General features: G+C 37.3%; 1 protein-coding gene across 1 annotated transcript; it reads left to right on the forward strand.

Annotated features, from left to right (window-relative positions):
- The first annotated feature begins 5,002 nt into the window (after positions 1-5,002).
- On the forward strand, positions 5,003-18,574 carry LOC126812553 (MORC family CW-type zinc finger protein 3). The gene is made up of 7 exons (XM_056098375.1): positions 5,003-5,411; positions 10,881-10,953; positions 13,482-13,620; positions 14,433-14,659; positions 15,508-15,658; positions 17,830-17,968; positions 18,434-18,574. The coding sequence occupies exons 1-7, from the start codon at positions 5,328-5,330 to the stop codon at positions 18,572-18,574; spliced, it is 954 nt and encodes a 317-aa protein (XP_055954350.1). The 5' UTR covers positions 5,003-5,327.
- The last annotated feature ends 5,694 nt before the right edge of the window (positions 18,575-24,268 follow it).

The raw sequence follows: 24,268 nt of genomic DNA on the forward strand, positions 1-24,268 counted from the left end.
GTGGATGAGCCCCTGAGATAAGGAAACACGCGATTTGTCAATCATCGATATTCATGGCCATGTGTTGATTGCAATTATTCTGTTTCACGTAAAAGACATTAATTTAGGCTTTCACAATTATTAAAAAGCTCTATTACTATTTGATAAAAAGAAAAACAACAAAGTATTACTAAATATATACACAAGTTTTCAACAATATTTTATTGTCGAGTTCAATAGTCGCCGATGAAAGCTACAATTTCATATCTTTAAAGCGAGAATTTCATATTTTCTAAGAAAGTCAAAACATAATTATTTCTATGTCTTTTGCTCAATAGGTTATCAAATCACTATTATACGATCATGGGCATTATTTCCCACCCTTAAAAATCTATGACACAGGATATATCAACACAATTACCTCCCCTGTTTTGCTATTGACAACATGGGGCAGCCATTTTCCAACGTTAGAATTTGAAGTTAAAAATGATATTTTTGCCAATTTCTCAGCTGGCAATAGCGAATTATAGGATTAATAGGATTATTCTTTAACAAGGTAGGACTGTTTATGGATACCATCTATTTTAAGGCTTTATTTTAATACATTTTAAAAATATAACTTGAAAATTTGCAATTGCAACTTAAGTTATATTGTGTAATCGTATGTTGTTGATTGTTGTGTTTCTATATAACGTTTGACATTATCATACATGTATGTGCGATAAATTAGTGTAACAAAATATCTGCACAGGGTGTGACAATGACGGATTAGTATAGACGTCATTGGGATGTGACGATCATCGAACTGTATTATATACGATTCATGGTATGATATATTCTGGTATGCAGTCACGTGACTCACTCCATCGCAAATTAATCAAAATGGACGCACGACAAATAGAACGGAGTCGAGTGAGTGAACCTGTTTATTTATTTATTTATTTATATGTAATAATAATGCTTATTATTGTATATATAATACTGTCCAATGTAAATGTTATAGGTTTTCTCATTCGCCTCGGCGGTTTAAACGGTGTTTATTTCGATTTGACAGAAATTAGAAATGGGATATAAGAATGAAAGACATAAAAATGAAAACGAAAATAGGTTTAAGTTAAACTTTAACGCACTCCTTTTCTGTAATGACTGGACTAAGTAATGATGGCGGGGATATAAACACAAGACAAAGATGATTTTATTAATTTACTCCCTTTGTGTATGCAGGGACAGACTGGGTAGCTCTATGGTCTCGGTCCAACAATGGCTCCCATCGTCATGAACATTACGTAACATGACGAGAAAACGAAACTAGATTGATTAATCTTCCCCGGAACCCAATCACAAATGATTTTTCTTCCCGGAATTTGGCAATTATATTTTTAAGTGGATGCGAGGATGAATTTTAATTATTTCGAAATTAAATATGTCAAATTTATTTTTCAAGTGGGGGCGATGGGGCCCTGACACGTAGGCTACCGTTTAAAGCCCGCCTTCATTATCCCGTTTGGTACAGAAAGGTGGGACGTTAAACGCCATTTCATTTCATTTAAACTTAATATGAGATCTTGCACTACAAAACCAGTTACGTGCATTCATTATTACAAGTTATGCAAGATTTACCCAAACCTACCAACCCTAGTAAATATTAAATCCAACACTGATCAGTAGTGAATATTCGCGAGGCCGCTACAATCAATGATAAGGGAGAGAGAGAAGGGGGGGGGGGTTAACGTCCACTCGACACAAACTAGTTCATTTCGGGACTAACATATAGTCCAATTTTATTTCAATAATTCGCTTGCGCGTAGGGGTCTTTAGAAGTGGGAGGAAAGAGGAGGACCCGGAGAAAACCCACGAGGTTGGACAGGCGATCCTACTCCTTGTCACGTACAACCGGGGATTCGAAACCACGCCAGTCGACTCAATGACAGACTTTATGATACAGCGCGCGCACGCTAACCATTCAGCCATGAGTAAAAGGCAGCATTCTGCCCGATTTAGTAACGTCTTATGTAAACAATGCACGCGCCATTGAGCCAATGATTGACGTCGCGTGATGTGACGTCACGTGTTTAAGGCGGTCATCATTTTCAGAGATATTAGAATACTTTCGTAATCCTCTGTGAAACAGATTGACTAAGTCCCTGGTGTATAATAGTGGCTGCTGGCATTTGTGATTGGAATATTTTAGAGTGAATTTAAAATGCCGTATCATGCTGTAGATCAATTTAAGCTGCCTTTGTTTAAATAGGCCACGTGTCAAATAAAGATGACTCAAGAAATTAGCGCATTTACCGGTAATTTGGATAACCCCGTAATACTTGATATCACAAACTTAAGTACCGAAATACAAATGGTGCCAGTCATTTGTCGATATATTCATTATTAGCTATATATAATAATAATAACCATTTCTATGCATAAAGAACAACTACAGTGAATATGGAATTTTCCGATGACTATGCATAACATGTACAATAGATCGCACTCATTTCTCTGCCAATCAACGCTTGGTATCTTATTATTAGTACCGTTCCATGTACTACGGGTGTAGTAAATGAGGTTAAACTTCGTCGCGAAAACTGCACGGGATCATTCGTGGAGTTCCTGGTGACGTTTGGTGAGTGATTAAACTGTCAATGCAATTGTAAAATATATACTTTTATTATAAAGAAGATAACCGATGTTAGACATTATAACCTAATCGTATCAAAAACGTTAATCCATCCATCAATTAAATGTTGTTTAAACGCCAATCAACAAATAATACGAGGCTACTTGATAACAAAAACACCGGTGAGCAATAATTATTGGGTATATAGTAATTTTAAACAACTTATTAGTAAAACTTAATTATTTTATACAATAAATGTGTGTGTGTATGATTCTACCATTAGTTCGTTCGTGAGGTATTACGCACACGTTTCACTTAGAGTGATGTCTTTGATCTTCGCCGGCGTAAAAAAAGATAATTACCTAATCAACATTCTTAATCCCACTAACACTCACTGCTAACACCAACTTGAAATTAATTTATGACCCATGTCTGTATAACTTTGATAGTCGGATTGATTAATTAATGACAGATATGAACGACACTACACTTTATGTGGAAAAGCGAAGTGCTCGCAGTAAAAACCACATAGCTGGACCCGTATATTATTTACATATTAAAAGTGTTCGTCCAATAAGTTCCATATTGTAAAAAATTAATTAAGAGTTCAGGACTTCAAAGTTTAAAAGTTGTAGGCACTCTAAATTGGATCTTAAATTAAAATGAATTACAAAAGAAACTATTCCGTAGTCAATTGTTTTATTTAATTAGGGGGATTAAGGAATCCTTCAGGCGTTAAAGAATACACACGCCGGCTGTACATAGGTAATTAAGGAATAAACATTCCGAATATGCATTCGGTCACTGTGACGTCACTGGTGTCTGAGGGGATTAAGAGTGTTTTCGATAATTGGCAAAGCCGTTTTTACGGGAGGTCTATTTTTACGACTTTGAGTGAAGATAACTGAATTAATTTCAACCAGATTGGCGTGAAATTGCCGTGAAGTGGATATAGTAACCATTGGCTACACGTATCTCAAATTTTCCGGGACCATCTTATGTGCACTTTAATCATGAAAGGTGATGCAATCGACAGGTTGAATCGGGCGAAGCATTCGGCTAGTGTGTCCACCCAATCGGCCGAATAAAATTCGGCGCCGATTGATTCGGCCGAATCATTCGGCTAGTGTGTCCACCGCTTAAGCGAAAAAAATAATCGGTCGCAAAAAAAATGCAGTCGGTCGTGAAATAAGTGCAGTCGATCACAAAATAAGTGCTCACTGAATTAATGAGGTAAACCAACCATGCCAAAATAGAAGGAAAAATCCCAAATACATGTATGTATAAAATAACCATGTCAACTTATCATGATTGAAAAAAATGTTTTTTACACTTATTCTGTTGTGAATATGTTCGTCTAAGAAATTTGCCCCACCCCACCCCCAGGGAAAAATATTCGGTCTCAAAATAAGTGCTCACTGCAGTCGGTCTCACACTAAATGAATTAATGCGGTAAATAAACCGTGCCAAATAGAAGGGAAAATTTTTGCGTGATTCCGTGCACCTACATTGCACCGGTGTAGTATAAAATAAACTAGTCCCGAGGGAAAAAAATAGTCGGTCTCAAAATAAGTGCTCACTGCAGTCGGTCTCAGACTAAATGAATTAATGCGGTAAACAAACAGTGCCAAAACAGAAGGGAAAATTTTTGTGTGAATCCGTGCACCTAAATTGCAACGGTATAGTATAAAATAACCTAGTCAACTTATGTTTGAAAAAAAAATTCCTGTAATGAGGTTGTTAATCTAAGAAATTGAGGGAGCTTGTTCCGAAGATTTTGATAATTTAAATTATATTATTGATTGTCATACGGATAACATTAGTCGGACAGTTGGTAAGAAGTTATCGGAAGCATAGTTTGTTTCAGAAATACACAAAAAATCTTTAAATTATAAAATTATGCATATTTAATACCAGTAGAAATGAAAACGTATTTTACTCATGTAGCGTATTTTCTAATCATCAGAATTCTGTAAAGGCTTTCCCCAGATCCCGAAGTCCAGTAAATTACATTCCAGAGACCTAGTAATCGCCCCCGTTAGACAAAGTCCCTTCAGGCCCGGTCCCAAAACATTAAAAACTCAGTTACTAATATAGTTTTTTTTTGTGGGGTGTTATAGTGGGTAGATCCCTAGATTTGGAACCGCCCCACCCCCACCCCCTATTCCCAGCTTCTAGATCAGCTACTGACCCATAGAAACTTTCACCTGTGGTGCCGCCCCCTGACTGCGTCACTCGTATTAGGGGCATGTGCATCAGCTACCCCCCCCCCCCACACACACACACACACACACACACACCAAACAAAAACTTTATGTACGCCTCCGGTTTTCTCATAGAAGAAATATAGTAAAGACTTTGGCGCTATAGATTCCCTAACAATATAATTTTATTGTGGAATTTGGATCACTGATTGGAACATCTGTCCAAAAATGGTTCTGTATTTACAAAGATATGACGAATTAAAAATTAAAAATTATGCTTCCTATGTAACAAGACGGCACGAATCATCATTCTCCACATAAGTCTCGCTAGGGAAGACACTCAGTTTGGGAGATTGTGTAATCGTATGTTGTTGATTGTTGTGTTTCTATATAACGTTTGACATTATCATACATGTATGTGCGATAAATTAGTGTAACAAAATATCTGCACAGGGTGTGACAATGACGGATTAGTATAGACGTCATTGGGATGTGACGATCATCGAACTGTATTATATACGATTCATGGTATGATATATTCTGGTATGCAGTCACGTGACTCACTCCATCGCAAATTAATCAAAATGGACGCACGACAAATAGAACGGAGTCGAGTGAGTGAACCTGTTTATTTATTTATTTATTTATATGTAATAATAATGCTTATTATTGTATATATAATACTGTCCAATGTAAATGTTATAGGTTTTCTCATTCGCCTCGGCGGTTTAAACGGTGTTTATTTCGATTTGACAGAAATTAGAAATGGGATATAAGAATGAAAGACATAAAAATGAAAACGAAAATAGGTTTAAGTTAAACTTTAACGCACTCCTTTTCTGTAATGGCTGGACTAAGTAATGATGGCGGGGATATAAACACAAGACAAAGATGATTTTATTAATTTACTCCCTTTGTGTATGCAGGGACAGACTGGGTAGCTCTATGGTCTCGGTCCAACAATGGCTCCCATCGTCATGAACATTACGTAACATGACGAGAAAACGAAACTAGATTGATTAATCTTCCCCGGAACCCAATCACAAATGATTTTTCTTCCCGGAATTTGGCAATTATATTTTTAAGTGGCTAGCACAATTCCGCGATAGTTACAAGCGTCCTCATGCTCCCCTTCTTATGTATTGCGACTATGAACGATTCGCGCCACTGTTCGGGAAAGCTCCCAGATTCAAGAATTAGATTGAAGAATTTTATATACACATCAATCATGTACTCACATGATGCAAGAAGCATCTCATTTAGTATTAAGTCGGGCCCACTAGACTTATTCCTCTTTAGTCCCGTAAAAGCTTTTCGAACTTTAATTGCAGTTATCTTTGAGTTTATTTCCTTATTAGTTTTGTTTGATTCTAGAAGTAAATTGATAGCATCATCTGTTTCTTCACATTGTTGTTTGACATGGTTTTATCTTTGAATAGAGTTTTAAAGTGTCTTTCCCAACTATCAATGGATATGCCCTCATTCTTATCATCCCCGGGGTTTTCTTTAATTAACGAGTTTATTAGTTTCCAGTATTCTTTCGGGTTTTGACTCTGAATTTCATTAAGTTTTTCTAAAATACTATTTTTGGCTTGGCGACTTTTAAATTTGGTAATTCTCTTGTACAGTTTTTTCCTACTATAGTAAATCTTTCTTAATATATTGTCAGTTGGGTTATCGTTTAGTTTAATTTGTGCGGTCATCATATCATGGCTTAATCGTTCGCAATCTAGGTCAAACCATTTATTTTTTTTTCGCCGTTTCTTTATGGTTACTAATTTAACACAGGCCCTACTGGCATTAATAAGAATATTATTGTCCCCCGCCTTTCGAAGAAAGCAGGGGACTATTAAAATGGGTTCGTCCGTCTGTCTGTCCGTCTGTCTGTCCGTCTGTCCGTCCGTCTGTCTGTCCGTCACACTTTTTGGGACACAATAACTCTCTTCCTAATTGAGCTAGAATGTTCAAACTTGGTGTATGTGTTTATTAGGTCAATGCCTTGATGGAGTTCGAAGATGAGCATTTTCCGCTTAGGGTAAGCAGAGATAAGCAATTTGATTGGTTGATGCTTTGGGACACGATAACTCTCTTCCTAATTGGGCTAGAATGTTCAAACTTGGTGTATGTGTTGATTAGGTCAATGCCTTGATGGAGTTCGAAGATGAGCATTTTCCGCTTAGGGTAAGCAGAGATAAGCAATTTGATTGGTTGATGCTTTGGGACACGATAACTCTCTTTCTAATTGGGCTAGAATGTTCAAACTTGGTGTATGTGTTTATTAGGTCAATGCCTTAATGGAGTTCGAAGATGAGCATTTTCCGCTTAGGGTAAGCAGAGATAAGCAATTTGATTGGTTAAAACTTTGGGGCACGATAACTCTCTTCCTAATTGAGCTAGAATGTTCAAACTTGGTGTATGTGTTGATTAGGTCAATGCCTTGATGGAGTTCGAAGATGAGCATTTTCCGCTTAGGGTAAGCAGAGATAAGCAATTTGATTGGTTGATGCTTTGGGACACGATAACTTTAGTTCTAATTAAGTGAGATTGATGAAACTTGGTGTATAGTTTCATTACAGTAATACCTTGACTAAGTTTGATAATGAGCATTTTCTGCTCAGGGTAAGCAGAGCGATACGCAATTTGATTTTTATATGTGTCCTCTAATTATTTTCCTATTTCGGCGGGGGACATCAGCCTCACTGTTGGCTTGTTGATATTGGAGGTTGCCAGCTGTATGTCATCTTGATTAGGTTTTAGATCCGTCACCATGAATTGGTTAATAGATGTACAGGAGTTTGGTTTATGTAGCTCAATCAAGAAGGCTTGATCTGAGTTTCCTGCCAGACAAATTTTTTAACTAACTTCTTTTTCCCTATAAGTCACAATTTTTATCCGATTTTAGCTTGTGGACCCTATAGAGGTCATAATTTTTATCCGATTTAAAAAACGTATTATTATATCACCGTTACACCCTAAGGATGGCTGAGTTCGAATTTCGTGAAAATCGGCCAAAAACTGACAAAGTGGCCGCCCTTCCTTCTCAAATAGGGTAAAAATATGGTATATCAAGGTTGTGGACCCTATAGAGGTCACAAGTTTTATCCGATTTTGTTGAAACTTGAAATGTAAGTTTATAACCCAAGGATCTCGGTTCCTTTCGACATTCGCGCTTATCGGACCATATATTTCTGGATTATGGACGCCGATTGTACAAAAAATCACATTATTATTTTTTTTTTTACTCGTTCTTTGTCCATCTCTTGCAAAGTGTGGGCGTATTTTGCATGGTAACTTCTTGTTGAATTGCTCCATCTATCTCGCCATGCTAAGATTTTCAAATGATTGTTCATGTGTCTGGTGTGAGTCGCGTCGGAAAATGAAATGAAATGAAATGGGGTTTAATGTCCTACTGTTCTGCTCCTATACTGGGCTAATGAAGACGGGCATACGCCATACAGTGTGCTATGAGGGAAATTTTGCCCGGGCAGCGGTACTATCGCCTACTCTTATATCGAATTCCAACTGCCAAGGGTTCTTTTACGTGCATTCCAATGTATACACGGGACCTCGGTTTTTCGTCTCGTCCGAAGGACTAGACATCTGGCCTGTACCGTCTTCACAAGATTTTATGAGTTTGAAAATGAAAATGAAATGAAATGGGGTTTAACGTCCTACTGTTCTGCTCCTATACTGGGCTAATGAAGACGGGCATACGCCATACAGTGTGCTATGAGGGAAATTTTGCCCGGGCAGCGGCACTATCGCCTACTCTTATATCGAATTCCAACTGCCAAGGGATCTTTTACGTGCATTCCAATGTATACACGGGACCTCGGTTTTTCGTATCATACGAAGGACTAGACAGCTGTCCTTGTCAGGCCCTCCGCCCTGCATCACTGACAAGGGGGAACCACGCCGGAAAATCTGGATGAACTTTCTCGGCCAATGCAGGGATCGAACACCCGACCTCCAGGCTAGCGAACCAGCGTCTTACCCACTTAGCCACGTGATCCCCTGAGTCGTGTCGGACGTCACGGAACTTTTTGAAGTATGCATCAAGCACCAATCCATACGCGGCTAAGATAACCTTTTTCACTTCCTCATAATCACTGGAATTTTCAAATGAAATGGCCGCGAAAACATCCTGGACTTTGCCCAGCAAATTTCTCACAATTAGAATTGTCCAGTATTCGGTCGGCTATTCCAAGCGAAGTTCAGGAAGAAACTTTCCACTTCATGCTCATGGAATTTAGGCGCGCACTGAAGGGCGGCACCCAATTCTAACTTAAGTTCTGACCTCGCACCCCTGACATTATGCTATCTCTAGAGGTCATTTCCAATGCTAATCTCCTTAGTTCCAATTCGTGGATCATTTCCCTCTCCCGAGCCCTTCTTTCACCAGCCCACAGCCCGTCTTTTAGTGTCTACTTCCAACTCGTGTGCCATTTCCCTTTGCCATTCTCTTCCCTCTATTTCCATTCTTTGGATCTGGTCATATTATCGAGAAAATTCATATATAGGCTGTGATTTAGCCCCAAAAATCGTTTCATCTCGTCCCAGCAAATTCCGGTTGAAAATCTGACGCTTTGTTACATAATTTAACCAGTAGGCCGTCACTGTCGCATACTTTTCTGTTCCAATGCATTGCACAATACGTCTTGCACTTGAATTACGTCTCGAACTATATTTGTCAAGTGTAGCCATAATCGGGTGAAAAAATCAAATTCTAAGCCAATCAGAAACCATAAAAGCAAAGATCGTCATAGGTCAAGGGTCAATAGCCATAAATAGACCAGTGAATACCTTTTATGAGACGGAACACGTTGGATTGTTTACATTTGCCTGAGAGAATTTCTCTGCAAATATGCCGGGATTACTGGATAATATCACCTGTTAAATGTCGCATTGACACGGTAAAGACGACTTACCCCTGATCTGTGGCATAAATATGGCCAATAATTAGGAAATAGCACCAATGATTGAATGAATCTTTTATTTTCTGGAAACAAGTATTTCTTCAAAACTATTTCAGTGAAGCAATAGCCAAAAGAAATATATACTTAATACAGATGAAAACGATTTTGGCATGCTTGAAATACTGGTTCCGTCTTATAATTATATATAATGCTAAGAAAAAACAAAAATAATAATACCATGTGATCTGATCGATACAATTAATAATAATTCACCTTCATCAATTTTACTATTTTTTTAAAACGAGAAAACAATAGACTTATTATAAGAGTATAGAGAGAGAGAAATGGGGTTTAACTTCCACTCGACCCAAACTAGGTAATTTTGGTTCAATTTTATTCCAATAATTCGCTTGCGTGTAGTGGTTTTTACCAGTGGGAGGAAACCGGAGGACCCAGAGAAAACCCATGAGGTTGGACAGGCCACCCTTCTCCTTGTCAAGTACAACCGTGGAATCTAAACCACGCCAGTGGACTCAATGACAGACCTTATGATATGCTACCCATTCGATACCCAATCCCCTATAAGAGAGTATAAGATTACATTTATTTAAAGAAAGAAATTAAAAAAAATAAACAAATGCAATTATATAAATTTCCTCGTACACAACAATACTATACACCAGTGACCACTAGTATTAATGAAAAATGTATATAATAATAATAATAACATCATCATTTTTTAAAGTGTATTAATACTGGAGAACGGTTTCTAATGTGCTGTTCAGGTTCTTATATTCACAGAATACATGTATTTACACAGAGATCAGGTCTTGTGCCCATATACACAGTACAAAATTGAAAGATATATACCAACCAGTAAATAAAAGTACATATAAGAGAAAAACAAACAGTAATTACCTAAGTAAAATGGTTCTAGTAAAATGAATTAGAAATGAAATGGTCTAATGAAGATGGGCATATACGCCATACAGTGTGCTATAAAGCAAATTTTGCCTGGGCACAGCACTATGGCCTACGTTTATATCAAATTACAACTGCCAAGGGATCTTTTTATAGGTTTGCCTAAAGTGATTGTTGTGACCATATCCTAATAAATAGATTTATATAATTAAAACAATGTTATATAAGTACTGTGTTTCATTTTAGGTCAGTCCGAGCTTTCTACATTCCAACAGTACAAATCACATCTGGGTGTTTAGTGCAATAGCAGAATTAATAGGTAAGCCTAATGTATAATTTTACTCGGAACACACTTCTATTGCTCGACGTTATCATCAGGTATGTTATACATTCTACTTCTCTGCGCCGACTAGGCTAATGAAGACGGACATACGCCATACAGTGTGCGATGGGGGAATTTTGCCCGGACATTGGCGCTACGGCCTACTCTTATAACGAATTCCAACTGTTAAGGGTTCTTTTACGTGCACGTCAATATGCCCATTGCCAGACCCTCCTCCCTTCACCACTGACATGGTGGAACCAAACCGGAAAAAAAACCAGATGAACTTTCTCAGCCAACACTGAACCACCGCAGCTACCTCCATATGGCGTTTGACCGCTCACATTTGTTTGTGGACACCACAGGACGTCACAATTGTCGTTATTAGAAGACGAATAGTATTGATACTATATGGATAATCAGCGTTCTGCGACCTTTCGTTCCAGAGTTATACCGCCTTTGCCGATATTAGCATGCATCGGACCGTAAATTCGACGATTATGCCCCCTGTTTGTACGAAACATCAGGAGTTTAGCTTGTGCACCTTTTAGAAGTCACTATATTTATCCGATTTTGATCAAATGTAATTTAAATATCCCTGTTCCATTAGATATTGGCGACTGTAACTTCCTGGATTATGGCCCCTGCTTATGCGAAAAATAGCCTTTTTAGCCACAGGTACATGGGGACAGGCACTATATGGTGGACCTATATGTGATTTTTTTCAAAATATTTTCATGATTTTCTGGGATTTCTTCTTAATATTTTTCTTCCAATTTGGCGCTAAATAATATAATATTTACTATCAAACATGTTCGTATTAAAAATCATACCTTCTGCCTATATAATAAAAGAGAAAGGTGAGACACTTTTCTGTTGACATTTTTTTCTCCGTGAGGTACCCCTGTCACTATTTAATTCAAAATCGTGAATAAAATTGTCTTGCCTTACAAATCAACCACTTGGTTCCCTTCGATATATATTTCTTTCGATAAAAACACATATTTCAAATTTTTAAAAAAAATGCTTAGTCAGTTTATTTGCCATAAATCACCTTTCTCTTTTATTAGATACAGCAGAAGGTATAATTTTTTTTTTATATACTAACATGTTTGATAGTAAATATTATATGATTTAGAACCAAATAGGAAGAAAATAAAGAAGATTAAAATTTTTGAAGAATATGAAGGAAAAAAAACAAAATCAAAAATTTTGAAAAAATCACATAGGTAAGAAGGGCGTTCCTGTCCTCATGTACCTGTGTTTTTAGCTTGTAGACCCGCAAGAGGTAACAATGTTTTATTTGATTTTAAAAAGCGTTCAAGTACATAAATGAAGATAGTGTTTGAATTTCGTGAAAATCGGACAAAATGGCGACTCTCCGTTCTCAAATAGTGTAAAAATATGTAATACAAAGTTATGTTTATGTCCCAAAGGTCTCTTTCGATATTTGCACATATCGGGCCGTAACTACCTGGATTAAGGACAATGATTGTACAAAAAATAATCACGTTTTTAGCTTGTGGTCCACAAGGTTACATTTTTTTTATCTGATTTTGATTAAGCTTAAAATATATGCTTATATCCCAAAGATCTCGGTTCCTCTTGATATTGATGCATGTTGGACCGTCACATCCTGGATTATGGCCCCTTATTGTACGAAATTTCTTGCAAAATGTAGCCGTATCTTGTGTAGCAACTGCTTGTTAACAGATCTGTTTCAAATTTGGTCAGTACGATTTCAAACTCAGAGAAGCACTTTAATCAAATCAGTCTAGAAAACAATTTACTAAATGGATAACAGCAATTTTTTGTAAACAGTATGTTGACACATTAGTGATTAATTCATCACAATTTGTAAAACATTACGAGAAGGTTTCAGAGTCTGTATACAATCTATACACCCGTGTCTGGTGTGTCCACCGCGAGTATAAATAACAGCAGCGCAGCGTCAGTACATGGAGTGGACCAGACGATTGATGGCTGCCATTAGCACCTGGAACCATACTCTCAGAAAAGTCTGGCATAATCCATCGGCTGTGTTTGGTCTCGTGTTCCCCTGAGCTGTCCCGAGTCGTGGCCTGCTGTAGACGTTGTAGTGTGAATGATTCAACCATGTATGGGGGGTGCATTTTATAGGGCTGGTCCCGGTGAACAGCATGTGCAGCATTAGTTACTGTTTAACGTTACAATTGATACAGTCTAAGAATCCTTACGCAAGTTCGAATAGGTTCAAACGCACAATTGTCAACACATATCATTACAGTTTGTATTGAAATAAGTAATTCTATCACAAATAGTGAAGACTGGACCACTAAAATAGGTACCGCAACTTGGAAAGGCACACCAAAAAACAACTTGACAACAATGCGACAGACAATTTTTCCTGGTTTATTTTCCGACACTACAAACTCACTTTTTCAAAGAGTCAAACGAGGGAGATAATTGGGTCGAGATCAATAAGTCTCTCACACATACCAACCTGACGTTTCTTTTGCTGCTTATATATGTTCTCCATTATTCAGATAATGCGTATGATCCCGATGTCAATGCTAAAGGTTTATGGATTGATAAAGAAGAGTTAGGCCTATCAAAGAAAACTTGTTTAACTATTACTGATAATGGATCAGGTTTAGCTCCTGATAAATTACTAAAGATGCTAAGGTTTGTGAGAAGAATTGAATTTTTGTTTTTCTGATGGTTACCAATATAACATCATGACGCTAATTTTACCTCGATTTATGATATAAGACATCTATAATATATTTCAGATTCTCAAAATCTTATTGTATATTGGATTATGATGATTATCAAAGAAAGCAGGGGACTATTAAAATGGGTTCGTCCGTCTGTCTGTCCATCTGTCGGCCGGTCCGTCCGTCACACTTTTTGGGACACAATAACTCTTTCTAATTAAGCTAGAATGCTCAAACTTTGTGTATGTGTTTATGAGGTCAATGTCTCGATGGGGTTCGACGGTGAGCATATTCTCCTTAGGTTAGCAGAGCTAAGCAATCTGATTGGTCGATACTTTGTGGAGTGCGATGAAACTCTGAATATAGATTCATTATAGGCCTATCATTTCCTTGACTAAGTTCGATGGTGAAAATTTTCTGCTTAGACTAAAGAGCGATTGGCCAAGACATAATACCTCTGCTTTTAATTGAAGTAGAATGTTTAAACTTGATGTAGATGTTCATTAGGTGTATGTCTTGACCGAGTTCAATGATTAACATTTCGAGCTAAAGCTAAGCAGAGCTAAGCAATTTCATTGGTCGATGCTTTGGGACAAGATAACTATCTATCTATCTGATAGAGAGTGATGAAACCTAGTGTATAGTTGATAATCAGTTTGATTGCTCGATATTTTGAAAAAAATCTGCGATTAGTTAATATGTGTCATTTATTTATTTTGGCATTTTAGCGGGAGAGATCAGCCTCACTGTTGGCTTGTTGTAAATATTTTTTTCTTTCAGTTTTGGCTTTTGTGAAAAGCATGTCTATGAAGGAAAATCACAACACCAACCGATTGGCCATTATGGAAATGGCTTTAAATCGGGCTCTATGAGGATTGCTAAGGATGTTTTAGTTTTTACTCGGCATTTAAAAGAAATGAGTGTTGGAATGTTGTCACAGAATTATTTGAGTCAAATAAAAGCCGAAACTGTAGTCGTTCCTATGGTAACATGGAATATACTAAACAATATCCTTTCAAATTTTTAAATGGTTTTAGCTTCACACCGGCTATTTCCTCATATTTACGCAAACTCTAAAACGTGCTGGACAGTCTCATATATATTGAATATAGAATGCAAATGGGGGATAACGTGTTGTCATCACGGTTCTATTGGAATTGACATACAGTCATTTATAGACGGGGTTGGGAATTTTGACTCTTCTTCCGAATGTTTCCTTATGTGAAGCCAACCCCGTGTTAAAATGGTGTGATGTTTTACACAAGTTAGCCCTTGTGTAACACTATACTAACTATATCAATGGATCGTACAACTTCCATTTGATTTAATGCCCAAATTCATGTCTAGCTCTCCCCAAGTAAGATTTGGCTGGTATGGCAGTGGTGTTTGCGGTCGAATTTGTTTGATGGATTAGTCAAAAATCTGTATTGAAATATAATTCTGTGATATATATTTGTAATATTTTGCGTATGTTGTTTTCCTCTACATGTTAAGGCTTCTGACATTTCTTTCTTATAATCTAGCAAAGATCGTTTAAATGGTCTTTATCGGAACAGAACAGTAGGACGTTAAACCTCATTTCAATACGACAGGTAGAAGATGATTTTAAAATAATTAAAGTTGCTGTGTTCTAATATACTTAAAATCGGGTCCATTTGTTGGCCCAGAAAGTTGATTATGACTTTTCCGTGATAATTAATTATCAAATACCAATATGTAACATTTGAATCCAGAAACAAGACGTGCAATAGGCAGATTTAGCTCTTATATCATGTATCATTGTGTATCTTAAATGGAGACTTTGTTTGGTTATGTAATATTGTTTGGCTATAATATCAACTTAACACCTTTGAACAGAAGAGGTCCAATTCAACAGAAACTGTCAGTAATCTTCGAGAGATTACAAAATATTCGCTATTCAATTCAGAAGAGCGTCTGTTAAAAGAATTTGAATTATTAGCAGAACATAAAACAGGAACGAGACTTATACTTTACAATCTTGTAGTGTAAGTATTTATTCTGCTTCCATTTTCATATTCAATGGAATCAAAAATATTAATGTAATCTTTGCGTGTATGGAAGGCGTATAACGGACTAGAACAACATAACAAAATAGTTCACTATTTTTTCAATATTGCAGCCATTCAAGGAAGAAATCTATTGTTAAAGCACAGGAATCTGACCTTCTATCCGTATATATATGCATACACCATGTCGTACCAGACAATATATAATAAAAAAGAACAGGAATGCAATGCCTGTTGAAAACTCGATCTTACCTGCTCTCGCTTCGGCTCGTTTTTTTTTCAACAATTCGTAATGTCAGGCAACCAAACTTCTGTCAATTCACTCAGATATGTTTTTTCTTCAATCTAGTCATTTTGATTTGCATAAATACTCCCACAAAACGATATCATCGCCACTTGTTTCCAATATTTACATCGTTTTCGCCCATTTTCATTTTGTCACGATCGCCATGCGCTGACGTCACACAAATAGACGCATTCGACAGACCTCGTTTTTTTGTTGCTGGGGTTGAGGGATTCTATCGATATTCGCCAAATATGTATAGACGTTTCACTGACGCATGAGACGACCCTACTCCTTATTATGTGTTAACCATTCGGCCATTTTAGTAGCTTTTCATGTAAGCAATTTTAAAATGGGAGCTAAAGAATAAAATTTGCCTAATTTTTTTAGTACCGTACTGTAGCTTTTCATGTAAGCAATTTTAAAATGGGAGCTATAGGATAAAATTTGCCTAATTTTTGTGATTTAAACAATGTTTTGTTTTTTTTTAAATCAACTTCATAGGGCTTTGGCAGAGTAACACAAGCTGTGACAGGTCTTGTAATTGAAAAAATATTTATAAATACAATATTATGTGATATCAATATAATTTTTAGTTCATCTGATTTAACATTTCGTATTTTAGAAACAATTAAAACTAATGTAAAAATCTCAATTCTGCATAGGCTAAGTAGGCCTACTATTTAAGAAAAAAACAAAACAATTATAATAAATAAATCGTCCATTCAATTTTGAAGGGCCTCAACAGAACCATTTGTAGTTTGTTGGATTTACCAAACAGCATTTTAAAAAGGAAAAAAAACTTTATATATAGGCCTATATAAAAAAAATCCTATGAAGTTGATTTTTAAAAAAAAAAACATTGTTTAAATCACCAAAAAAAATTAGGCAAATTTTATCCTATAGCTCCCATTTTAAAATTTCTTACATGAAAAGCTACGGTACTAACAAAATTTGGCAAATTTTATTCTTTAGCTCCCATTTTAAAATTGCTTACATGAAAAGCTACTAAAATGGCCGAATGGTTAACACATAATAAGGAGTAGGGTCGTCTCATGCGTCAGTGAAACGTCTATACATATTCGGCGAATATCTGTAGAATCCCTCAACCCCAGCAACTAAAAAAAACGAGGTCTGTCGAATGCGTCTATTTGTGTGACGTCAGCGCATGGCGGTCGTGACAAAATGAAAATGGGCGAAAACGATGTAAATATTGGAAACAAGTGGCGATGATATCGTTTTGTGGGAGTATTTATGCAAATCAAAACGACTAGATTGAAGAAAAAACATATCTGAGTGAATTGACAGAAGTTTGGTTGCCTGACATTACGAATTGTTGAAAAAAAACGAGCCGAAGCGAGAGCAGGTAAGATCGAGTTTTCAACAGGCATTGCATTCCTGTTGTTTTTTTATTATATATTGTCTGGTACGACTTGGTGTATGCATATATATACGGATAGACGGTCAGATTCCTGTGGTTAAAGTATAGATGATTCTATGTGTGCAGAGTGATATGCCTGTAGTCGAACATGATCATTATATTGATGCAGTGAAATGTTCTTTTGAGTTGATGATCTGTCTTTAAATAAAGAAAAGAAAAAAAAACTAATATATTTTTGTTTCAAAACCTTTCTGTTCACACGATGAATATGATGATATTACAACGCAATTTTGTTGAAAAAAATCAATTCTCATCATTGGCAAATCCACAGTCCAGGAGATGATTTGATGCCAAATGGACTCACCACATTCGATAATTCCTATAATGAATGACGGTATCAGATATTCATAAAAGGATCAGCCTTCTGCGCCACACCCACCACTGGTACGGTTCACTGAAAGATAATTAGTTGTACACTATTTTCAGTAATAATATAGGCCAGTTGGAGCTTGATTTTGAAAGTGATCCGACAGATATACTAAATCCACAGACATTAGAAATTGATACGACCTCAGTGTACCGGCCGATACAAGAAGCTAAATCTAAATATGAAACATCATTAAAGGTAAAAATATTGTTTTAGATTTGACAATGTGTTTATTACTTATATTGATCGATGTACTTAGTTTTTTTATGACAAAGGGGGTGGGGGGGTAACACATACGCTTTAGAACATAAGGTCTGTCATTGAGTCAAGTAGCGTTGTTTCAATCTCAACTTGGACATGACAAAGGGTATGGATGTGCGTAAGTCAAAGAAGCCCGTTTAATTCAACTTTCCGATCACCGTAGACTCTTAAAAGGGGTCTAGATTAGATTTTATTTTTGCATTTTATTTACCCTGTCGTGGATTGTTCCGGCGATTTAGCTGATGTGGGCATGTTTCGTTGTCTGGCAACTGATAAGTTGTTCTCATTTCATAACTTTCTATACCATTTAAGATTTTGTTTTATAAACCTTACATTCTTCTATGTGAGCGGCGTTCATACCGAAGCCAATTGAAGATACAGTCCTCAATAACTTTATTTCAGGAATATTGCAGTATTTTGTTTTTGAAACCACGGATGAAGATATTTTTAAGAGGAAATAAGGTGAAAACAAAATTGATGACTAGAAGTTTGTCACAGACACTATACGACACATATAATCCTCAATGGCTGGTATCCTTTTAAATGACACTAAAACTCTGTGGTTATTGTTATTGGCGAAAGAAAGAAACATAGATTTGGGATATTTTTTAGATTCCATAGGGGTATCAGTTGATACGAGTGTGTTTAATGTATTCAAATTTCAAAATGAAAAAGCTTATTTATTATTTCTGGGAGTTTCAGCTCAAAATATTGAGTTAAAACTATGTTACTCAAATTTGTCGTTTGATATGGGTGACCTGATGAACTCGACAACACCGCACCAATTTTAAAGACAGGGTTTCCAGGGTCCGGATGCAGCTGTCGGTTTCAATGTCTATATTTTTGCCTGAATATCATCAGGAAACTACTAAATCATATTCCTGAAGCAATGTCCCGAGAAATCCCTCCCTGGCCATTGTTGGATTGACTTCCGATACTTGAGCTTTTGAGGGAGCGTGTCTATTCTTCTCGTTTAATCAAATCTATCCCAAGTACAGCCCTTCGTGTAATCTGGGGTCTTCCCTGAAACTTTAGACAGTGATTTAAGGTACCGGTATTAAAAACGGTGAAAGTATTGTTCGTCTCCCAAAAGTATTGTTTGCATTGTAGCCGTCTGATAGCATCGTTTGTCTCGCAATTAGTTGCTCTACAATATTCTGCTATGCACTGGTTAATTGGGCGTAATATTTCGCGAGCAGTGGCGGCGCCAGGGGGGTCTGCCCTCTGTTTGCCCCTCCTAAAAAAAAAAGTATTTGTGATACGTTTCGGTAATCAATACCTTCTACAGTGATTAAATCCCACATCCCCACTCAATCATAGACTTGCATGTTGTAGAGTCTGAGTGATTTCTTACCAAACCCATTCTGCTGTAAACCTACTATGAACAATAACACGTGAATCATTTGGAAAGTGCTTTTTACGATCTTCAAAGTTTTTGGGTATAGGTCAACGCTGCAAGAATATGCATTCACTTGATACACTCACACCGTTCGTTTGACACCACCCTCTCTATTCGGATAAGCTGGTGATTTGGCGACGAACAGTATCTGGTCAGCTCTATTTATCTCGATGACCATGCAGTGTCTGAAATGCTGCATTTCGACGATTAATGCCTGAAATACTGCCAGACTGCATTTCCGACAGTCAAGTTTTCAAAATTTTCGGGGGCTTCGTTGAGGTTCGCAAGTCCGTTGATTTGACACTGGGGTCGGATAGACTAGTGATCAGACGACAGACTGCATCTGATCAGCTCTATTTATCTCTACAATCGGTGCCTGAATACTGTCCGACAGCATTTCCGACAGTCTACATTTAAAATTTTCTTGGGGAGGCGCTCACAAGGGGACTTCGTTGAGTTTCACAAGTCCGTTCGTTTGACATTTTGTTCTCTGGTCGGATAAACTAGTGATCAGGCGATGGACGGTATCTGGTCAGATCTATTTATCACGACGATCGGTGCCCGACTTAATACTGTCAGACAGCATTTCCCGCAGTCTATTTTTCAAATTTTCTGTGGAAGGTCTCCCATTTGGCGGTCGTGATTTGGCTTTGTCGCGGTTTGACACTTTACCCCTAGTTGAAGCTCGTGCCTTTGCCCCCTTAACCTTGGACTTTGCCCCAGCTTTGCCCCAGCTTTGCCCCTCCAACCACCGAAGGCTAACATAACATAACTTTATGTAAACATATTTGGTCCTATTTGACGCTCTGCTTAAACCTGAATGATTGTGTTACGCAGTTAGCTATAATTGGTGGTTAATCGGACTATTGACCAGTCATAATTTGAAACAGACATTTGTTTCCATTACAGCCGCGTTAAGTGGGATTAGGTCTAATCAAACGAAACACTGCGAGGAGTATGCGACTAAATGGAATATACCAAAATGTGACTTTCAAAGGTTTCCTGAATATTGATAATAGTGAGATTCTTGGTACTATAGATTGGAATGTTACTCTTGAAGATTCTTGCTTGTTTTTGACTCCTTGACTCAAATAGTAAGTGCAGGGGGACTGCACCACACAAAATTTACACAAAATCAAATACACGGACAGGGCATCATACTCAGGAAAACACAAACATACAGACAATTAAAAAAAAGTGAATGGATCCGGAGGCTAGCCGTAAGCGTCCACTGTGCTGTACAGTCCCGGGTCTGTAGTGACACAGACTTCACTCAAATTTGAAAACAATTAGGAATAACCCATTGTGTAATGCCAGCATGAGTCATGATCTGCTATATGCTACACGAAATACGAATGTTAGCATATGTAGTAAAATTCAACTATACAAGTGTAATTTTTCAGACTACTTCATGTAGTCTATTTGATGTTACTTCAAACATGAAGTAATGAAGTCATTTGTCTGAAATTTCAACATATTATTCACTTTTCATTATCTACTTTTGAACTATTATAACAAGAACGGCCAACTCTTTATCTAAATCTTACATAATGTATCTTTAACCAATAAAAGGACAAACCGATTAAAATAACCTACGGGTTTAACTGCTCAGAAGGTGGTTATGAAGATTATGGTATTATGATGTACCATAAAAATCGACTGATCAAAGCCTTCAAAAAAGTTGGTTACCAGAAACAAGCCAATGACCTTGGTGTAGGCGTTGTCGGAGTTGTAGAAGTCAACTTTCTTCAACCAATCCACAATAAACAAGATTTTGAGCAAAATGAACGCTACAAGTAACCTATATATCTGTATTATAATTTTTAACGTTTGCCTTTTCCCCCGCTACCTCACCTTCACAAAAGATACATCGTCTCAGGAATCTTGCAAATTCCCTCCTGCAAAAATTCCTGCAACGCCGGTGGTAGTCACGGGAAATTGTTGTCTGTTACGATTATTTTAAGGTCCCATATTAGTCCCCATGGCAACGCCAACCCAATTCTTATTGGATTAGGTAATTATGTCCTTGGTGTAATTCTGGCCGTCGTATTACAAATATGTTTGTCAGTTTACATGAAATGAAATGGAGTTTAACGTCCTACTGTTCTGCTCCTATGGCGGGCAGCTGCACTACGGCCTACTCTTATATCGAATTCCAACTGCCAAGGGATCTTTTACGTGCACGCCAATGTGTACACGGGACCTTGATTTTTCGTCCCATCCGAACGACTAGACAGCTGTCCTTGTCAGGCCCTCCGTCCTGCATCACTGACTTTCTCGGCCAAAGCAGGGATCAAACACCCGACCTCCAGGCTAGCGAGCCAGCGTCTTACCCACTTAGCTACGTGATCCCCCTTGTCAGTTTACAAAGTTATTGACATGGGCCTTCAAACTTTTGTATTAGATGTCAATTTGTAGGCAATTTTTATGTTATCGTTCAAATTTTTTATATATGTTTGGTTGATTAATACTACGTATTTTCAGTACATTTATAACAGCACTGGCTACTAAAACCAACGATTATTGGAATGAGAAGATGAATCAATCTACTTCGGCCAGTCAGGGGTAGGAATTAATATTATGACTAGGTATCTCGCTCATTTTTCCTTACTGCTGATATTATATCATACCACAAACTCACAGCCGAGAGAGAGAGAGTGTGTGTGTGTGTGTGTTTAACGTCTATTTGACACGAACCAGTTCATTTAGTACAATTTTGTTTCGGTAATTCGCTAGCGCGAAGGGGTCTTTAGCAGTGGGGGAGGGGGGCGGGCCCGGAGAAAACGGAAAATTGAAACCACGCCACTTGACTTAATGACACACACACGTGGCCATTCGGCCACCCACCCACCCAAAATACGTTTGTTAATGGTGTGAATCAATGGGGACGTGAGAACGAGAACCGAGAACCCACGCAATATTCAGCACCCTGAACACTTAAGGAATTTCATGAAAGAGCAAGTTTTCCTTCTGAACAGGAGGCTGGTCGATGGGTATCTTTTTTATTGAGACAAGGACGCCTTGTCGGTGTAATTTCGCGCTTTTTATGGCTATCTTATATTTATTTACAGGGCTCTGCCAGATTGGTTATGGGCCCAGTGTGATAATTGTTTAAAATGGCGACGTTTACCAGATGGTATTAACAGACAGTTACCAGATAAATGGTATTGTTATATGAACGCTGATGCCTCACACAAGTAAGGATTGGCTATTAAACTTAATGTATCTCTTATGAAATGAAATGGGGATTAACGTCCTACTGTTCTGCCCCAACTGGACTATTGATGACAGGCTTCTGCCTTACAGGATGCTTTTAGGGACATGTGGCCTAGACAATAGCGCTACACCCTACTGGCTCAACCAGTTGTCGTTCAACACAGAGTATGAAAAGACTTAAAGGAGCTAAATCGCTAACATTTGGGACCCAGAAATTGACAAAAGTGGGTCGCAACGCATATAATACTGTAATATGAATGTATATAAACTGATTTACATTCAATGGTTTCCGTTTTTACTCCAATTTCAAATCAGTTATGTTCGGCGAAATAAGCCAGCAGTCTCAAGCGAGTGCAAATTTCTTGCGTCTGGTTATTCCAGTCTACATAAGCCGTTTGATTTGGTGCAATGTGTCTAGCCTCGTCCCTCGAGTCTCTTGATACAACTGGGGCTGGAGCGCATTATGGTACACGATTCGTGTACCAATGGTAAAATGTTTATTTTGTCTTAAATATTGGATATCAAAAGCCCATCTTTTCCCGGTAAGATCACAACATGAATGTTGATTCAATTTGACAAATAAATCGTGTTTTCAATGTTGAAGATTTTGGATGATATTGAGTTAGAGACTTAGCTACTTTAAGGACAAGCGCGTAGTTGAAGAATTTTGACATTAACATAATTTTTTATGGCTTGGATTTTTGGCTGGCCCTATATAGGCACGTCCCTTATTTGCCTAATGGTTAATCCGGCACTGACAGTACTGATTGTTTGTTTATTTAAGTGAATTAACAGTTTCTCTCATAATGTCACATCGGGCGCGTTAATTTTTAATTATACTAGAAAGTACTTGAGCCTCGCCATGGTTAGAAATAGTTTTTTCTCTCTTAGTTGTTTTTATGGTCGCATTCTTTCAGTCGATGCGATATTGATGAAGAACCTGAAAATGAAGATGAGTCTATACGACCTAATCAAAAAACATTTAAACAAGAAAAGTAAGTATTTTATAAGCCCACATTTTCACCATGATAACGTTTTAGTTTGAATTTTGTGAAAATCTGACCGAAACTGTCCGACAAAATGGCCGCTCCCAGTAGGCAAATGGTGTATTATCTCGGTTATGGTCACAATTTTTATCCGATTATGAAAATCGTTTAAATATATCATCGTTAAACCTTTATAATGGTTGAGTTTGAGTTTCGTAAAAATTGGACTAAAACTGTCACCTGGTTGTACGAAAAAATCACGTTTTTCTTTAGCTTTTTCTCTATCCATCTTACAAAATGTGGCAACCGCTCGTCAATAAATGATACACAATAGCTCTGTGGAAAACAGTTACTGTATTTCTATTTAGAGCTACAAATGATTCTCTAACTGTAACTTGTGCTTGAAAACGACAAGAGAATCATTATAGAAACGTAATTGTTTTCTGTTAGACACTTTTGATTAATTTAATCCGTTTAAATACTAAATGTGGTCGTATATTGCCATCGCCTCCGCCCGTCCGTCCGTCGGTCGTCGTCCTCACATTCTTGTGAACACTCTATAGACTACATTTATCATTTGATTGTTTTGAAATTGATATGTTGTTTATATTACGTAGATGAAGTCTATTTAATTGC

This window comes from Patella vulgata, chromosome 2 (assembly GCF_932274485.2).
Source record: "Patella vulgata chromosome 2, xgPatVulg1.2, whole genome shotgun sequence".
Classification (NCBI taxonomy): Eukaryota; Metazoa; Mollusca; class Gastropoda; family Patellidae; genus Patella; species Patella vulgata.